The following is a 16,979-nucleotide window of genomic DNA, read 5'->3' on the forward strand; positions in this document are numbered from 1 at the left end:
TTTTACTCGTCTTGGTTCAGACGGTTTGTATGAAAATGGGTATCTGTCGATCTATTCTCTTCGGGCTAGCCAATGGGGGGGGGGGGGGGTTATGCCCAGACCGTTTCTCCTGCATGGGAATAGCCGAAAAGTTTTTCATGGGTTCAGGTGGATCGAGTATTTAGAGATCGAGAAATTAAGTAAACGGGTAGACAATATTACATCAGTTACTGTATTCATTATATGTCACTGAAATTTTGTGCATGTGTGCAAGTTCATTCTAGTGGGCTTGCCAATATTGGGAATATCATTCAAGATCCGTATCTTCTGCATGGGAATGGTCTGACCCATTTTGACTTTTGTGGTACGGGGTGTGAATTATTTGCTTCGACAGGGTACGGTCAATGGTAGCTATAATGTACCAGTTGGCCCTTTACACTTTTAAAGATCCTTACCGCCCACCCAGAAACGCTCAAGATTATATGCTTCACCCTTTGTTTATTTAACCGACTTTAATCTTATTTGATTGAAAAATATGCCCACTTTTCTTGGGTTTTTCCTACAATGACTTTTACTTTTAGGTGTGGTTTGCGATAATTTCTTGGGAAGTCGATATCAATTGACAGATAAAATGAAAATCTGAGAAAAATCACCTGAATTCAATTAAGACAAGGAAATACTTTGATAATTTATTCAATGTCAATAATATCTACAGCTAGACTACAGGAAGTCAGTTTAGACTTGTCGCTTCGATGACGACCGACTGAACCGACCACAGAAAAAAACCATACAATATACATAATACATAAAAATCCGGCTACACACAATCAGCCAATCACAGCTCGTCAGCTGGGGTTGACATGGTACAGTTATCTAACAGTGTATCACAGAGAATCCCTGAGAATACAGTCATCTATTAATTAATAATTACAGATCGTTTAATCTTCTTCCTCCTCCGATTCATCACTCGAACTTGAATATTGGTAACTAAGTAAGTTCGTATTAGCGTTATGAGTCACAAGAATGTTTGAAATATTCGGCAGTCCTTTCTCCGCTGCGATCATTAGTGGGGTAACTCCATTGTACATTTTAATGTCTACCACGATTTCCGGCTGTTCGAGTAATAATGAAATGATCTCCTCCCTATTACCCCTGGCGGCCAAATGAAGGGCGGTTGCGCCGCTTTTTCCGTCCCCAACATTCACATCGGCACCAGATTGTAATAAAATGTCAACTATTCTTTTGTAACCCCCTAACACGGCCAAATGTAAACACGTATGTCCATCATAGTTTCTAAAGTCCAGATTTTGCATGGGTCTAGACTGCCTCCGTTTTAAAATTTCATTCACCATGGTAACGTTTCCAGATCGGCATGCAATGTGAAGCGCTGTATCGCCTTTGTGGTCGAACATTTCGGGATTGGCGCCATTGTCTAATAAAAGTCGGACAATCTCGAGCTGTTTCATCAACACTGCGAGATGGAGGGGGGTCTGCCTCAGTTTGTCGTTGTAAATGTCTAAACACTGCGTCCACGGGGCCACCTCGACGAACACTTTTGCGAGCATGACATGACCAGAGATAATGGCGAGATGGAGTAGAGTATCACCATCTGCATCCCTCCCGTACACGAGAAAATCGTCGTCAGTGAATGCTGCTGCAGACGACTCGTTTTCATCAATGTCATCCAATTTCTCAGACTCACATATCCCCTCGTCAATATCGACACTTGCAAGTTTTTCAGTAACTTCTTCAACCTCGTCGACCGGGGGTTCCACTTTAAGGGAATGTTTCAAAATTTGCTCTCGAATGTCTGTGATAACGCCACTCTCGTTGGAAATGGAGGACCCAAGGTCAGAGTCACACCTATCTTCAGATTTCAACTTTTCCAGTCTCCCATCGGAAGGATCAAATCTTGGCATGCTTGCAGCCATGGTGGGTGCACAATCTTCTTCCAGGTCGTTCAAATCCATGTTTACCTCAATCGAACGTCCAAATTGTGAATCAAATATCTTACTTTGCGCGTTATTAACTGCAGTTTTCTCTAAATTCCCAACATATGAACTTTCCTTTCCTTCTCGTGAGTTGCCTACAACGGACTTTCCAGACCTAAACTAAACTGGAAATTTTCAGCCGAACAAAGCCCTTACTTGACACGCACAAAGGGAGATTTGACAGGGGAATTCCCATTTGGATTTCCCCGTTTCGGTGACCTAGATTTTGGTCGACAGACAGCGTATCGAGAGCGCTTGAATTACCTGTGAGATATTAGGGAATTTGTTGATTTTTTTTTCATTTTAGTAGCTTTTTTAAAGTGGGTTTCAATATTCGGTAATTTATGAATCAGCAATACACTTTGCCATATAAGGCAAATGCATGTTAATGAATAGGCCTACTTAATTTTTTTTTTAATTGATAAAATATTTACAAGAGGTTAATAATACGTCAAACGTTATATACTATATAGTATTTATTATTGGTTGTCTATATACATTCACCAAAATACCAATGATCGAAATCATATGATCGAAAGGAAAGATAGATTGCTGTTGTAATTTGTCAATTAAAAAATTTACATCAATAGTTTATATAGTACGGATTGCGGATCGCTCTAAAAATTGTGCGTATATTCATTACGTATATCTCCTTTTCAAGAGGACAAATGGAGACACGTAGCATCGTTTTGAGTTGGGGGTGGAGGTAGGGGGGCTTAGTCCCCCCCCCACCCCCTCCTTTTTTACAAGGTGCAATTCTCAGGGTACGGAAGCCGGTTTTAAGTACCATATGTGAGAAAAATCTGGCGGCCGCTACAAATCGTTTTTGGCGGATATTTCATATCACGCAGGCACGTAGCATCAGGGGGGGGGGGGCAGGGGGGGGGGGGCCACTTTTTCTCGCAGGAACAGTTTTTTTTAAAATTGACATATAAAAAAAGGAATTATCATGGAGTTGCCCCCCCCCCCCCACACTTTTTTGGGAGTATGAAAAAAATTGATATGAAAATGAGGAAATGAGGAGTACGCCAGCCCCCCCCCCCCCCCCCCCCCCCCGGATTAGGATTTTGAAGATTTTGGAAAACTGAAAATTTAGGATTTTGAAGATTTTGGAAAACTGAAAATTTTCCTTTTTTTTTTTTTTTTTTTTTTTTTTTTTTGGCTTGTCAAGATTTTTTGGATGAGTCTGGCCCCCCACTTTCAAAAACGATGCTACGTGCCTGTCACGGTCGCCAAATTATTATCTGGCGGCCGCCAGATACATGTGAAATTTTTGGTCTTGCTTTTGCGTGCGCACGTGTTTAATATATGTATGAGCAATATACATATAACACGACTGGCACACTGCAGTCACGTAGCATCAGGGGGGGGGGGGGCCACTTTTTCTCGCAGCAACAAATTTTTTCAAATTTACATATAAAAAATTGAATTATCATGGAGTTGCCCCCCCCCCCCCCCACACACACTTTTTTTGGGAGTATGTAAAAAATTGATATTAAAATAAGGAAATGAGGAGTGAAATTGAAGACTTCAAGTTACATATATATACTACGCCAGCCCCCCCCCCCCCCCCCCCCCCCCCCCCCCCCCCCCACGGATTACGATTTTGAAGATTTTGGAAAAGTAAAAAAAAAATTCCCTTTTTTTTTTTTTGCTTGTCAAGATTTTTTGGATGAGTCTGCCCCCCCCCCCCCCACTTTAAAAAACGATGCTACGTGCCTGCACTGCTTTACTTTTTCTTCTTCTTCGCATCAAGATCTTGAATATACCAAGCACGGATCTAGAGCAGAGAGGTCGAAGCACAAAACTATCCCTCGGACACCCCCTCCCCCCATCCGGGAAAAATTTTCTGGATCCGCGCATGAATACTGTTCAGATCTGCTATCCTTAACAATACATATTTTGATCCATGCTTCATCCAAATAAAATCAAAGTACTGAAGTACTGACGGGAGTTGATTTTATCGATTATCATTTATTTTAAAATCAACTTATCTTGCATGGCAATTAGTTTCTAGTCTGTATTTGAATTACGCTTTTTTATATTATATGGATTTTTAGACTTTCCGACAAGAATTTCGAGAAACCCCATATAAATCATGTTGTATAATATTTAAAGATAGATTTCAAACTATGTATTAGTAATCGAAACAATTCTAAGAATCGTATGGATCAAGCTCTGCATCTGAAGCTTCCTCTATGATTCATTCATATTACAGTTTAGTCAACTATGCAAGTTTGTAATAGTACTATCATCTATTAAACATGTGACCTGTTCAAAAAAAAATTAACCATATCCAGCATCTGAAACCTATGGCTCAGACTCAGCATTCAAGCCTGTCAGGTGCATCAGTATCATAAGACGCACCATCCATGGAAGTCTGGTGAAGTTCGGACAAGCAATAACTAAGATATAATCATCAGAGGGCACCTGTTTCAAAAACTTTAAACAGCTCTAAAAACCTTAACCTCCTCCAGCATCCGAAACCTATGGCTCAGATTCAGCATTCAAGCCTGTCTGGTGCATCAGTATCATTAGATGCACCATCCATAGCAGTCTGGTGAAGTTAGGACCAGTAGTAACTAAGATATCATCATCAGAGGGCACCTGCAACAAAAACTTTAACCAGCTCTAAAAACCTTAACCTCCTTCAGCATCTGTAACCTTTAGCTCAGATTCAGCACCCAAACCTGCCTGGTGCATCAGTATCTGAAGACACACCATCCATGCAAGTTTGGTGAAGTACGGACCAGCAGTAACTTACATATTGCTATCAAAGGGCACCTGCAACAAAAACTTTAACCTGCTCCAAAAACCTTAACCTCCCCCAGCATCCGAAACCTAAAGCTCAGATTCAGCATTCAAGCCTGTCTGGTGCATCAGTATCATAAGACACACCATCCATGCAAGTTTGGTGAAGTACGGACCTGCAGTAACTTAGATATTGCTATCAAAGGGCACCTGCAACAAAAACTTTAACCTGGTCCAACAACCTTAACCTCCTCCAGCATCTGAAATTTAGGACTCAGATTCAGCATCCTAGTCTTTCAAGTCCATAAGTAGGTCCAGATGCATCATCCATGCAAGTTTGGTGAAGATAGGACAAGTAATAGCTTAGATACAGGACATGCAACAAAAACTTTAACCAGGTCCGGACGCCGACGCCGACGCCGAGGGTATAGCATAAGCTCCCCCTGACTTCGTCTCGGTGAGCTAAAAAATGGCTAAATGGCCAAAAAGCTTAGATGCTCTCGTGTTTTTTAATCTTGGTCTGCAATTGAGATCTTGCCCCCTCTCTAGGAATCAAAAGCTTAACAAGAGATGTTTGTGAAACATTTATGCCCCCCCCCTCCCTTGGAAACATCCACAAAGAAAATGAACGTAAACTGAACTGCAAATAACTGGTATTTTTCTAAGTTCAAGGGCCATAACTCTGTCGAAAATTGCTCTATCATACCAAAAATCAAACTTTACCTAGATATTATTTAGATAAATCTGTATATCAAATTTCATATCCATATGTGCACCCTCTGCAAAGAAAATGAGCAGAAACTGCAAATAACTGGAATTTTTCTACGTCCAAGAGGCATAACTCTGTCGAAAATTGCTCGATCATACCCAATATCGAACTTGACCTAGATATTATCATGATAAACCTGTATACCAAATTTCACTTCAATATGTTTATCCTCTGCTAAGAAAATGAGCGGAAACTGCAAAAAACTAGAATTTTTGTAAGTCCAAAGGCCATAACTCTGTCGAAAATTGATCGATCGTACCCAATATCAAACTTGACCTAGATATTATCATGATAAACCTATATACCAAATTTTATTTCAATATGTTCATCCTCTGCGAAGAAAATGAACAGAAACTGTTAGTGGACCGACCGACAGACAGCAGCAAAGCAATATGCCCTCCCTTCTTCGAAGGGGGCATAAAAAGAAACACACAACAGGCATATCAGCATATCTTTATCAGTTACCTTTTATAACAGGACATATGTACAAAAATTCAAAGAATGGCATAAATTTATACATCGTAATAAAAATTTATTTTTACACAAGCTAAATTTTACAAGTGCATATATACATGCACATATGAGTCTTGACAATGAATGAAGTCAAGTTAAAACTTATATGATAAACTGTCAAAAGTTAAATTCATTACATACGAGCTGCAATAACAAATTGCCCTCTTTAATTTTTCTTAAATTCTGACACCCCCCCCCCCCCAAAAAAAAAAAATAAAATTGGGAGAGGGCTACATTAATGATTATTGTAGAAATTGTAGTAAATCACATACTGTATCAAGACATTTATATTTATTATCGGTATACACATGTATGTACATGTATTATCATCATTATTATTTTTGCCATCGATTTTGAATTAAATATTAGAGAACTTCACACTGCAAACTTTAATATACTGTTAAATTGTCAACACTACGTATTAAAGACTTATCCATATAAAAGTCAAAGATCATTATAAGCTGATATTTTTTTGTCCAATGCATAAAAATTTACTGATGTCGAATACTCTTACAAAAGCATTGTTTATGTAATTCAAAGTAACAGGACCCGAGTTGAAATGAGTACCGGTAACCATATTTGATGTAAGGTTGAGAGATGGTCAGTACCATTGATTGACTATAGTTTAATCAAAGTCCTTAAAAGTCCTTAAAAAAAAAAACTTGTTCTGAATTTCATTTTTTTTATCACTGGAGTACATCTGAATATGCTTCAAAAATGGAAACATACTACTACAGGCAGTCAAGTGGCCTGGTGTTAGAAAATAAACAAAGGTAGATTCTTGGTTGTACAAGTCCAGAACTAAATGCTTTACACTTTTTTCAACTAATTACATAAAGAATTTCATTAAAAAAACTTTTGTAATACATGTATTAAATTGTATTGTTTTACCCAAATGGTGCTGAAATATTGTCTGCTCTTTCCCTATTACACATACATGTATATTTGTATTTATGATGGCTTCCTAATGATAAGAACTATTTTATATGTTTTATATGATTGAAGAGTGAAATCAGTATTTAATTTATTGATAGAAATAATTTCAGTTATCTTCACAACATGCAATTCATAACATCTCATCAAATCTGATCCAACAGCCTAAACTCATCTGCTCATTATTGATATCTATTAACCAGCATGAACTATAAATGTATTGAGGTTCCATCAAATGACCATTGTTGTGAATCTATTTACCAGTCCTGATGTCTGCAGACAAACTAATTAACCTATATGATGTTTAGCTCTTCCAAAATGTCCTCTCTTTCTATCATCTGTAAAGTATCTACAACGTCTTGTAGTTTGTCCTTGCCCAAGTTTCTTAGTTTTCTCAGCAGCTGATAAGTAATTTCATAGTGTCCTTCATCTCTATAGTCCATTTCAATCTGTTCGATTTGAACCTCTTTAAAACCCATTTTACGACTGAATTTTTTGTAATCGCGTCCCAAATTTTCAGATATCGTGTCACACTCTGCATCTGTGATTGGTCGGTCAGGTGCTGTGTGAACATATGGAAAAAAAGGAGAAATAGTGACAATCATTTGTAGACTTCTAATGCTCTTTTATAGTTCTCTAAATCTATATCTAAAGAGCAAAATATTACGTTAATTTTCATCCTAGTCAGAGTTTTTCATTGAACAATTAAAGAAAAATTAGATTTGATTTTGATTTTGATGCAGAGTTTTTTCTTATATTTTCAAAAGTCATAAATTGTGAACTAAATTCTGTTTTCTATACTGAATATAATAAATAGAAATGACAATCTTAGGTAGATTCTTCAATGAAGAGGAGATATATCTATCAAGCATTTTAAACAGTATTTAAACACGTCAGGAACTTTTACACTTGATTAAGCTACAGTACATGTACCAGTATGTAAATGACAGCCACAGAAAATATCATAGCAGCCAGAAAACCAGAGATATTGCACAAACCTTCAATGTTCTTTTTTGGTTTTTTATTATTTTTACTCTTCCTCCGTGAACACGCCCCCGTGCCCCCTACCATCATGATATTCTGGTCTCCTATTTGTATGTTTGGAAGTTTCTCACTAGAATTTGGACCCAGGTGTAGTGTAGTTCGTCCACCACCTTCTGAATATAACATTTAAAACAAAGTGTTTGAATATGATGATTTATTAAAAAAGATTAGAAATTTCTAATATGTTCAATAAAAAATAGCATACAACTTATTAGATTTATTCATAGTTTAATACATGATCAAAGGATTTTATTAAATAATTATGATAATTGTTAATGTTTCATAATGATAAAAAGATACAATTCTTTAAGATCTTCATGAAATTTAAACCACAATAAAATGAAATTGTCAACTTTAAAATATTGAATTGCAGACGTTTATAGTCTGTTGAGCTAGAGCCTGCTACACTACAAGTAAAATGTCTTGACAAATAACTTTGTGTTCTTATTCTCCCAGTTAACACCATTTAACTTTGGTAGATAATAGCTCATTCCTTTCAGAAATGGTACAGGTCAAAATATTTACTGTGTATATATTCTATGGTTCTTGTTGGGTCATTAGTGCTACCAGTGGACTTCCTCTCTGATTCGGATGACCCTGGTCTTGCATCAGTCTCAATCTAAAAAAACAACCAAAAATGCCTTATGACAACTAGCATGCCTGGAGACATTTGGAGCACCAACAAATCAATAGTAATCATATCATTAGAATTAAACTTGTTTATCTATTCAAGAAATACCAAACAGAAAAATATTGATAAAGACACATGCAGATTCCTAAAGAACAAAGGATGACAGAATGATAGTCTTACCAGGGAAAATATAAAATATTTTAATATTAAAGAGAAGATCTTGAACTATAAAGCTATAAAGCAAAGATAGATTGTAAATTATTCATATAAAAAAAAATGGAAAAACCACTTGAGAGCCTTGAATCTTTTATTTTTAACGGAGGTGTATGTAAATAGGTGATAGGTGAAAGTGGTATTCAAAGTAAGAATTTTGATATCTCAAGCAGTGATATTGCCAATATAATTGAAATGCTATTCATAGTGAGATCCCAACCATTGCTTCTTTATGTAATATAACCAAGATATCTCATTTTTTAGATATCTTAGTTTATTTTTATGTCGCTTCAAATTAACAAGGGCTGTACATGAATGAAGGATTCATCAAGTTGAAAAGTTTTGTCAATAATCTGAAATACCTCCGACTGATTCATCGCATCCCGATCCATAAAGCCTGGTAATTTTTAGGATTCACCAACCTGTGAATATAATAAGTTTACACTTAAACAGAAACACACTCTTAAAAATTTACAAGATTTGAGGAGAAAAACTTTATAATTATTTCATAAATGTAACATAAAAGAAGTGTTTATTATATCTATATCTGACACCTATATCACAATTAAGTTTTCAATCATATCACTGTTCAATTTTCAATTACTTGTACTGAAAAACTTACAAGATAATCTTTATTCCTTTCCTGACATCAAACAATACAAGATGGGTTGGTCTTTTCTCTTTCTATGAGAGGTTGATAAGAATTGCTTCTACACTACTCTATAGAAAAAGCAAGGTTAATATGATAATTTGGACTCTTTTTTATGAATTATTCATTAGGATTATTAACTTGTTGTTAAATCTATTAAATCTTTACAAAAAGATAAATGTTTTGTACTGCTAATATCGCAAATTGAATTAATTTGAAACTTCATCATTATATTGAAGCACAGGCACCTGAATTTTTATCAATCAGTTGCTTAATAAAGTAAGTAAATGATTTATTATAGTGACATGTGTTTTATAAACAAATAAAGATACATGTATATGATATAATACCTTAATGAATAAACACCCGGCCCATCGGACCTATATGTCACTTTATAAACATGAATATACAAATAATAAGTTTAATAAGTCATATATCGAAAAATTCTACCCCTACTATATATAAATACACCACACCTAGTGTATTCATATATAGTAGGGGTAGAATTTTTCGATACATGACCTATTAAGCGACTCATTGATAAAAATTCAGGTGCCTGTGATTGAATGCACACCACCGGTTCTTGTTTCATACAGTATGCTTAATCACTATATACGTTATTGTACTGTATGAAACTAACGCTTGTTATTAATTTGAAGGATTCGATATATGACTCATATAGTCTACTATAGTTTATACCAAATTTTAGTAACGTCTGTGAATAAAAAAATTATGGTCAACGACAACACAATTGAGAATAAGAAAAGAGAAACACTCTTTGTCTCAACTTATACATGACTATTTCAACGAAAGCATATTCTATGACTAACCCCCAGGAAATTTCTTTTGTTTTAGTGTGTGTTCTAATTGGAATTCTATAAACGTTATACGAAATCCAACATCATTTAATGGTTTTGTGTTTGATGTGGACGTCACATAAAAACCAATTTACCAAATGAATATGAATTCGTCTCCTTACCCACCAAACTAAAAGGGAAACAGAAGCTTTTTTCCTGATTCCAGATTCCATCAACTGAAACAGAAAGTAGAGTTTATTTTTAGTTACCACTAAAATCCGAAAAAAATTATTCCATTTGCCTATTAATAGTCGTTGTCATAGCACCCTTATATTTTTTTCATTAATCAATTGAATGAATTTGAATTATAAATACCCTTTTGTGCTTTAGTGATCACAAAAACAAAAAATCTTGGGAAATTCTCATGATATTCCGAATATTTTCTGCATAAATAAGATAGATTGAAATAAAACTCTTTAAAAAAAAAATTATTATAGCATTTTGCTTCTTTTGGAACTGAATTTCAAATTTCTTTATAAAACATGATGCAGAATTCCAAAAATGTTCTTTAATCATCATGAGTTGAAAAAATTAAAATAAAGTACGTAAGAATAAGGTCATCGTATTTTCAAGGTATTAGTGAAAGCCGTGTTTACGAATTGATGCATGCGGTTTGGCGGGTATCTTCATGCGGTTGATTGATAGTGGAGGTATTAATATGCACCTATTTTAGCGTGATAATTATTTAGAATAAGTTATATAGAGTCCTACTAACTACAACTCTCCAAAAATCATTAAGGATTAATTTGTTACTATAACACTATACACGGGGCACCAGAACTTTTTTCAAATGTACAGCGACATAAACTGTCTGTTATATATCCCCGAGTACCCAAACTCCGTCACCATAACCGGAAAACAGTCCGCGTTTCTCTGCAAATTATTTTTTGCGGTTTTTATCATTTGCAATCACTAAATATAACATGAAATGTTATAATTTATAAAATTATTAACAAAAATATTCTTAATATTATTCAAATAAGCCCTCTGAAAACGACGTTTATCACACGTGCTATCATAACTTATGAACCTAACTCCGTCACCCACATGATCTATGATACGCCAGGGAATGAAGACACATTAACAATTTAGTTTAAACTCAACATGTATCTAGACCAAGTTATAATAAGTAAAATCGGTGTAAACAATTTAAATTGTATATCATTTCATCAAAGTGAAATGATCGCCAGAATAAAAAAAAATTGGTCCTTGTAACAACAATCACAACGACCTTTTCAGAATGTATGGATGTCACTTGATTTCTGTCCTTATATGTTTCAAATATATCATATCAAGAATGAATATATCAATGATTATGTTATTTATTTATTACATTTTTAATAAATGTAGCATATTCTATAATTACCGTATATATCTGTAACCCTGTATAAGGCAAAAATTACGGCATGAGCGATTTGACGTTATCATCAGTGTAGTGCATAAACGCTATTGCGGACTGAAAAAAATGTATCAATAACCGTAATAAAAAATAAATTACATGTGAAATGTTTCATCTTGACCTCTCTTAAAATGACTGACCACAGTAAATAATCGAATAGGCCCGCATGTCAGAAATATCGTTATTTTAGTGCACCCGTAAAAAGGTGTTAGCTGATTTCACGCAATTATTGTTGCATAAAATGAACAGGGTGTAATTTTGTTATGTTTGAACACATTCTTAAATTTAACCGTTGTAAATTGTTGACATTTGATTGAAGATTTTTGACATGCAAAAAATGACGTCATAATCGCACTTGATTTCAAACGGCGAGGAGTTTCCCGAAAGTGACGGAGTTAGGGTAGTGACGGAGTTAGGGTGCTATGCGATATGTCTCTGCAAATGTAGCAATACCAAGCCACATTATGATTATGTCAAGAAAGCAAAAATAAATTCCCATTAAATCTATTCTGTACACAGTTACCATGCTTACAATTTGCTCAGATAAATCGAAACTCACTTTCACGTTTTCGAAAATCATGCACCAATTAACAATGTATTCTCTTTTGTGGACAGGCATTGCATACATCCATGTAGACTATGCCTGTCCACTTCTCAAAAGAGAATACAAACAATAACAACAGGTTAGATTGATTTCATAAATGGGGGGATAATCCTGAAATCTGGAATGTGGACAATCTGAACAATGATTTTTTAAGAAAAGAAATATATTGATGTAAAATATTTTATTCTACATCTATAAATAAAAATTTCAGGCACTGCACATCTTCAGAAGTTTAACATATGTAAACAAATTTTCAGATCATTCATATTTATAGGAAGTACAATATGTAGTAGTTTTCAAGTCCATAATTATGCATCTACTGACAGACAGAAGGACAGGGTGATTGCAATATACCCCCAAACTCTGTATCTGGGAGTATAATAATATTCATTTATTGTTTGCATGTATAACATATTTGAGCAATCTGTGTTAAACATGATTTATTACATAATGAAGCCTTGTTTACAAGTAAACTCGTTGTATACGACTTTACTTCGGTTCCGTATACAAGTTGACTTTTTGTGTATGAGATGACCCTATGGTCTGTGTAGGACTTGACTGTAGACCATTTTTCTGGTACCCTAGTCTGTAAAACAGATTTAAATTTCTCCAACAACTATTTGTGGCCCTTGAAGTAATACATGTACCTGCAGGCAGACCAAATTGAGTACCTTAATGGGCAATCCAGCAAGCTATTGAAACCTTTACTAGAGTTCTGTATTTCAAAAGATTAAAAAAAATCATTAATAAACAGAATTTAAAAGGACCTTGACCTTTGACCTTTATGTCACATAAAGTTTATATTACTTTGTTTGGCAAATGTAGACTCTCCCATCCCAAGTTGTCCGAAGTCTCGCTCCCATCCCAAGTGGTCCGAAGTCTCTATGATAGATAATTAAAAAGTTGGAAGTGATTTTATTGAAATTTCAAAACTTTCAGGGGCAATATAGCTACTAGAAGGGGGCCTCTGATCCTTTCGGTTTGAATGGAAGACATTTGTAAAAGTTCCAAGTCTCTATCTCTTATTGTTTCAGAGGAGTAGCAATACATTGTAACAAGAAATACAAAAGGTCTTTCACCTGAAAGGTGGAAAGACCTAACAAGGCAACTGACAGCTTAAAAATAGAAAATGACACACTGCCTGGTTAATCAGAACATGAGTAAGAGTTCCAATGTAAATATTTTAAGGGTTTAAGACATTTTGTTTTTATGGCATTTTAAACTTACAGTTATTACTGCTATCAAGGACAAGCTTAACAATAACCAGTCTTTAATTTCCCCCATTTACAAATTGAATTAAAGTATTTTATTATTTTCAGGTGAAACAAGGCAAAGATTTACATTCATTTAAGAAATATGAGCTGGTTAAGCTTTTTAAGGTTTGCGCAACATTCAAAAATCCCAACAGCAGTGACCAGATTTCATACCTCTAGACCTGTGTTTGGAAGTTTGAGAGTGAATCTCCTTTACAGTTTGTCTGCACAAAGTTCGTCCACTCTAGATATTAATTATTTGAAAAATGTGTCACCAAGTATATGCAATGTAGTACTGCAGCGTTCCGCATCCACATCAGAGATATTACCCGCTAAGAAGCCTTTATCGAGCATAGAAGTACCAGTTCCTAATCCCCCAAAACGCCCTCCAAATGCATATACACTGTTTTGTAAAGAAAGCTATGGTAAAGCTAAAGAATCAGTCTCCATTGAGGACCAAAATCCGCAGAAGGTGATGGCAAATTTAGGAAAGATGTGGAATTCTCTTCCAGAAAGTGAGGCAAACATGTACAAGTTTAAGGCTAAGGAACTCCAAGAGAAGTATAAAGTTGCCAAGGCCGAATGGGAGGCTAGGTTGTCACCATTACAGGAAGAGGCCCTCCTTCACCAAAAAGAGGAACACAGCGAAGCCTTAAAGAAAAGGAAACTGAAAAAGGTTTTCAAGGAAACTGAAAAACCTGAACGAGTGAAAAGGGTACTGGCCATCAATTTGATGGACGTTGAGGATGTTGATGTCCCAGAAGGTGGAAATCAAAAGGAGAAATTTACCAGGCAAGTTCAAAGAAAAACTGAACTGTGGAACTCGTTGCCAGAAAATGAAAAAGAGGCTTTGAAAGAAAAAGCAAAATTACAAAACAAAAATGCTAATGTAAATTATGAAAAGAAACTTGCTTCATGGGTGCAAAATATGTTTGATGAACACAGAATGGATATTGTTACAAAACCTGAAACTAAAGTGGCACTTGAGCAGCTGGGAATGCCCTCCAGAAATAAGGCTGCTCTCCAACTGTTCATGATGTCAGAGCTTGGAAAGGAAAAAGGGGTAACTGTTGGAACTGCAAAGTCAGTCTTTGACAAACTCTCGAATGCTCAGAGAGAGACATTCTCTCATCAAGCTATGGAAGATAAAGAAAAATATCAGCAAGAATGGCAGGATTGGATGGGGAAAATGGAAAGCAAAGGTTTGAAGAGTTATGCAGAAGCACTCCTGGTTAAGAGCAGGGCCAAACATACAGCTGAGAAAGTTGGGAGAAAATCAACCAGTAAAGGGAAGAAAAAGAAAGGAAGAGGGAAGAAGAAAAGCACAAAGAAAACCCCCAAGAAATCATCTACTTGACAGTATCATGGATGGTGAATTTGTGTCAGAACTTTGAACCCTTCAAATCATGATGTGGCTAGTCAGCTATGTTCTCTAAAGTGGTGGTTTTGTTTGCATAAATATTCTATGTGTGCATAACCAAGTACATGTAGATATGAAGCACTGACTCGAGTGAAATGATATTGAGTACACTTGACTGTTTACCATTTTTGAATTTCAGCACATGAAGTAGAAAATCTTTCATTTTCAGGTTTAGCCTTTATATTTTACTGGTACATACGGTATCTTTTTCTTAAAATATATTTTGGAATCCCACTTTTGTGTCATTGTATACAATATTTACAATACATGTACATTATATATGTATTTTAATGTTCATTCAAGCTGGTGCTGGGCTGAGAACAAATTTTAACATCTTTATCCAAAAAATGTACCAAGATAAAAAAAAATTATTTAGTACCTGGACTCATCGAGTATATGCACGTTTGATTGTTTTGACATGTACCTGTTTTCACTGTATAAAGATAATGTGACAGCTGATTTTTTTTAAATCTTTCATCTTTGTTTGCTTGAAAATGTTGACATTTTTGTTTGTTAGTGGAATATACCGGTATCTCTTGTTGGGTGAAGTCTTTTTAACAGATAACATGTTACTTTCTGTAATGCAATGCATCTCAGAAAAGGCATACAGATATATTTACTTGTTTTGTAAATATAAAGAAAAAATAGGTAACATCAGTTTCCAGTTTTTGACATAACCTGTGTATCTTGGATGATATGGTTGTATTTTTATATCCCGTATTAAATGTATCCCGTAAATGTGTGTGTGTGTGTGTGTGTGTGTGTGTGTGTGTGTGTGTGTGTAAACTGATCATGTAAAACCCATTTCATTTACTCCAATGAGACAATATTAAATATCAAATTTGGAGAAAAAAATAATCAACGTGTTTACTATTCTATTGTATTGGGAGCATTGTTATATTCAAGGAGACCTCAGCATGAAATTACAGTGGAGCTTAGATTATCACTAACTGCGCTCCCAACCAAATGGTACAAATTAATGACACATCAAGATTGGTGAATCAACAAAGGAAGAATTTGGAACATTTACTTACGCAGGTCCAGAAAATTTTTCCGGGGGGGGGGGATCCGACGGTTATTTGAGTTTGCAAAGGGCATATTTTTAGTCCAAGGCATATTTTTGATAATTTCATTTTGTAATTCAAAGAAATTTGAATTTTGCAGGGAGAACGGTCCATACCTCCCTAACACCACCCCTCTAGATCCCCGCATGTTTTATCTGAACATTCACTGATAGAGGAACTCTATTTTTGTTGGTATTTCAATTTGTTGGTACTCCATGGAAATTAATAGCTTCCAGATGTTACAATTTTTTAAACATAGTAGAATATACTTTTAGAAATTGACATACCGGAAGTTTGGAGAACCTTTTGCGTTATTTTAATGGCATGATAAATTTGGTGGTCGTTATATATCAAATTGCCCAAAACTAACATCACTGAAGTAAAGTGTATTTAATATAATACTATACCTTATTAAATCGTATTAAGTTGCCCGATTTTACACACATCACAAAATAATCCTCTTTACAAAAATATACAAAAATTGATTTCATATAAATTTTGAACTTTGAAGAACAGTTGATGAGTTTGTAATGATGTGTGACTTTGTTGGCCACAAAAATTGATTAATTTCAAAGGCTATTATACATCTCTTTTGTGTCATTGCTGCCACGCTAATCAAAGAGGTATAGCGCACTTTTTATACGATTTCGCCTACAATATAGCGCTTTTTCAAACATCGGGCATATTCAATATTGTACATAATTTAGTTAAAATATATTTAAAAATGCAAATTACACAATTACCATGATAAAAGAGTCTTAATTGTCTTACGCGACATCATTTAAATCTTCAGCTTTTGTAAGGGATATATTGGTATTAAACAGTATGCAATAAAAAGCTAGATATTTTACTATTTGAACCACTTTAATTCAAAGAAACCCGATTAAAAGGTGTGTTCCCGTTTTGCAC

At 35.1% G+C, this 16,979-nt stretch overlaps 3 protein-coding genes across 5 annotated transcripts; 1 reads left to right on the forward strand and 2 right to left on the reverse strand.

Annotated features, from left to right (window-relative positions):
- Positions 1–654: 654 nt before the first annotated feature.
- On the reverse strand, positions 655–2,152 carry LOC128186690 (NF-kappa-B inhibitor epsilon-like). Its single transcript, XM_052856532.1, has one exon. It carries the CDS (start codon positions 1,947–1,949, stop codon positions 918–920), a length of 1,032 nt encoding a protein of 343 aa, XP_052712492.1. The 5' UTR covers positions 1,950–2,152; the 3' UTR covers positions 655–917.
- Positions 2,153–5,926: 3,774 nt separating this feature from the next.
- LOC128186691 (uncharacterized) lies at positions 5,927–10,535 on the reverse strand. 3 transcript variants are annotated; one of them, XM_052856533.1, is made up of 6 exons: positions 10,453–10,535; positions 9,447–9,544; positions 9,187–9,246; positions 8,506–8,599; positions 7,935–8,093; positions 5,927–7,498 (listed from the first exon to the last, which is right to left on the reverse strand). In XM_052856533.1, the coding sequence occupies exons 3-6, from the start codon at positions 9,214–9,216 to the stop codon at positions 7,230–7,232; spliced, it is 552 nt and encodes a 183-aa protein (XP_052712493.1). In that variant the 5' UTR covers positions 9,217–9,246; positions 9,447–9,544; positions 10,453–10,535; the 3' UTR covers positions 5,927–7,229. The 3 variants fall into 3 exon arrangements, with proteins under 3 accessions (XP_052712493.1, XP_052712494.1, XP_052712495.1); XM_052856534.1 differs by having other exon boundaries at positions 10,457–10,531; XM_052856535.1 differs by having other exon boundaries at positions 10,426–10,516.
- A 355-nt stretch (positions 10,536–10,890) lies between these two features.
- On the forward strand, positions 10,891–15,864 carry LOC128186689 (uncharacterized). The gene is made up of 2 exons (XM_052856531.1): positions 10,891–10,980; positions 13,653–15,864. The coding sequence occupies exon 2, from the start codon at positions 13,690–13,692 to the stop codon at positions 14,941–14,943; it is 1,254 nt and encodes a 417-aa protein (XP_052712491.1). The 5' UTR covers positions 10,891–10,980; positions 13,653–13,689; the 3' UTR covers positions 14,944–15,864.
- The last annotated feature ends 1,115 nt before the right edge of the window (positions 15,865–16,979 follow it).

This window comes from Crassostrea angulata, chromosome 6, assembly GCF_025612915.1.
Source record: "Crassostrea angulata isolate pt1a10 chromosome 6, ASM2561291v2, whole genome shotgun sequence".
Classification (NCBI taxonomy): Eukaryota; Metazoa; Mollusca; class Bivalvia; order Ostreida; family Ostreidae; genus Magallana; species Magallana angulata.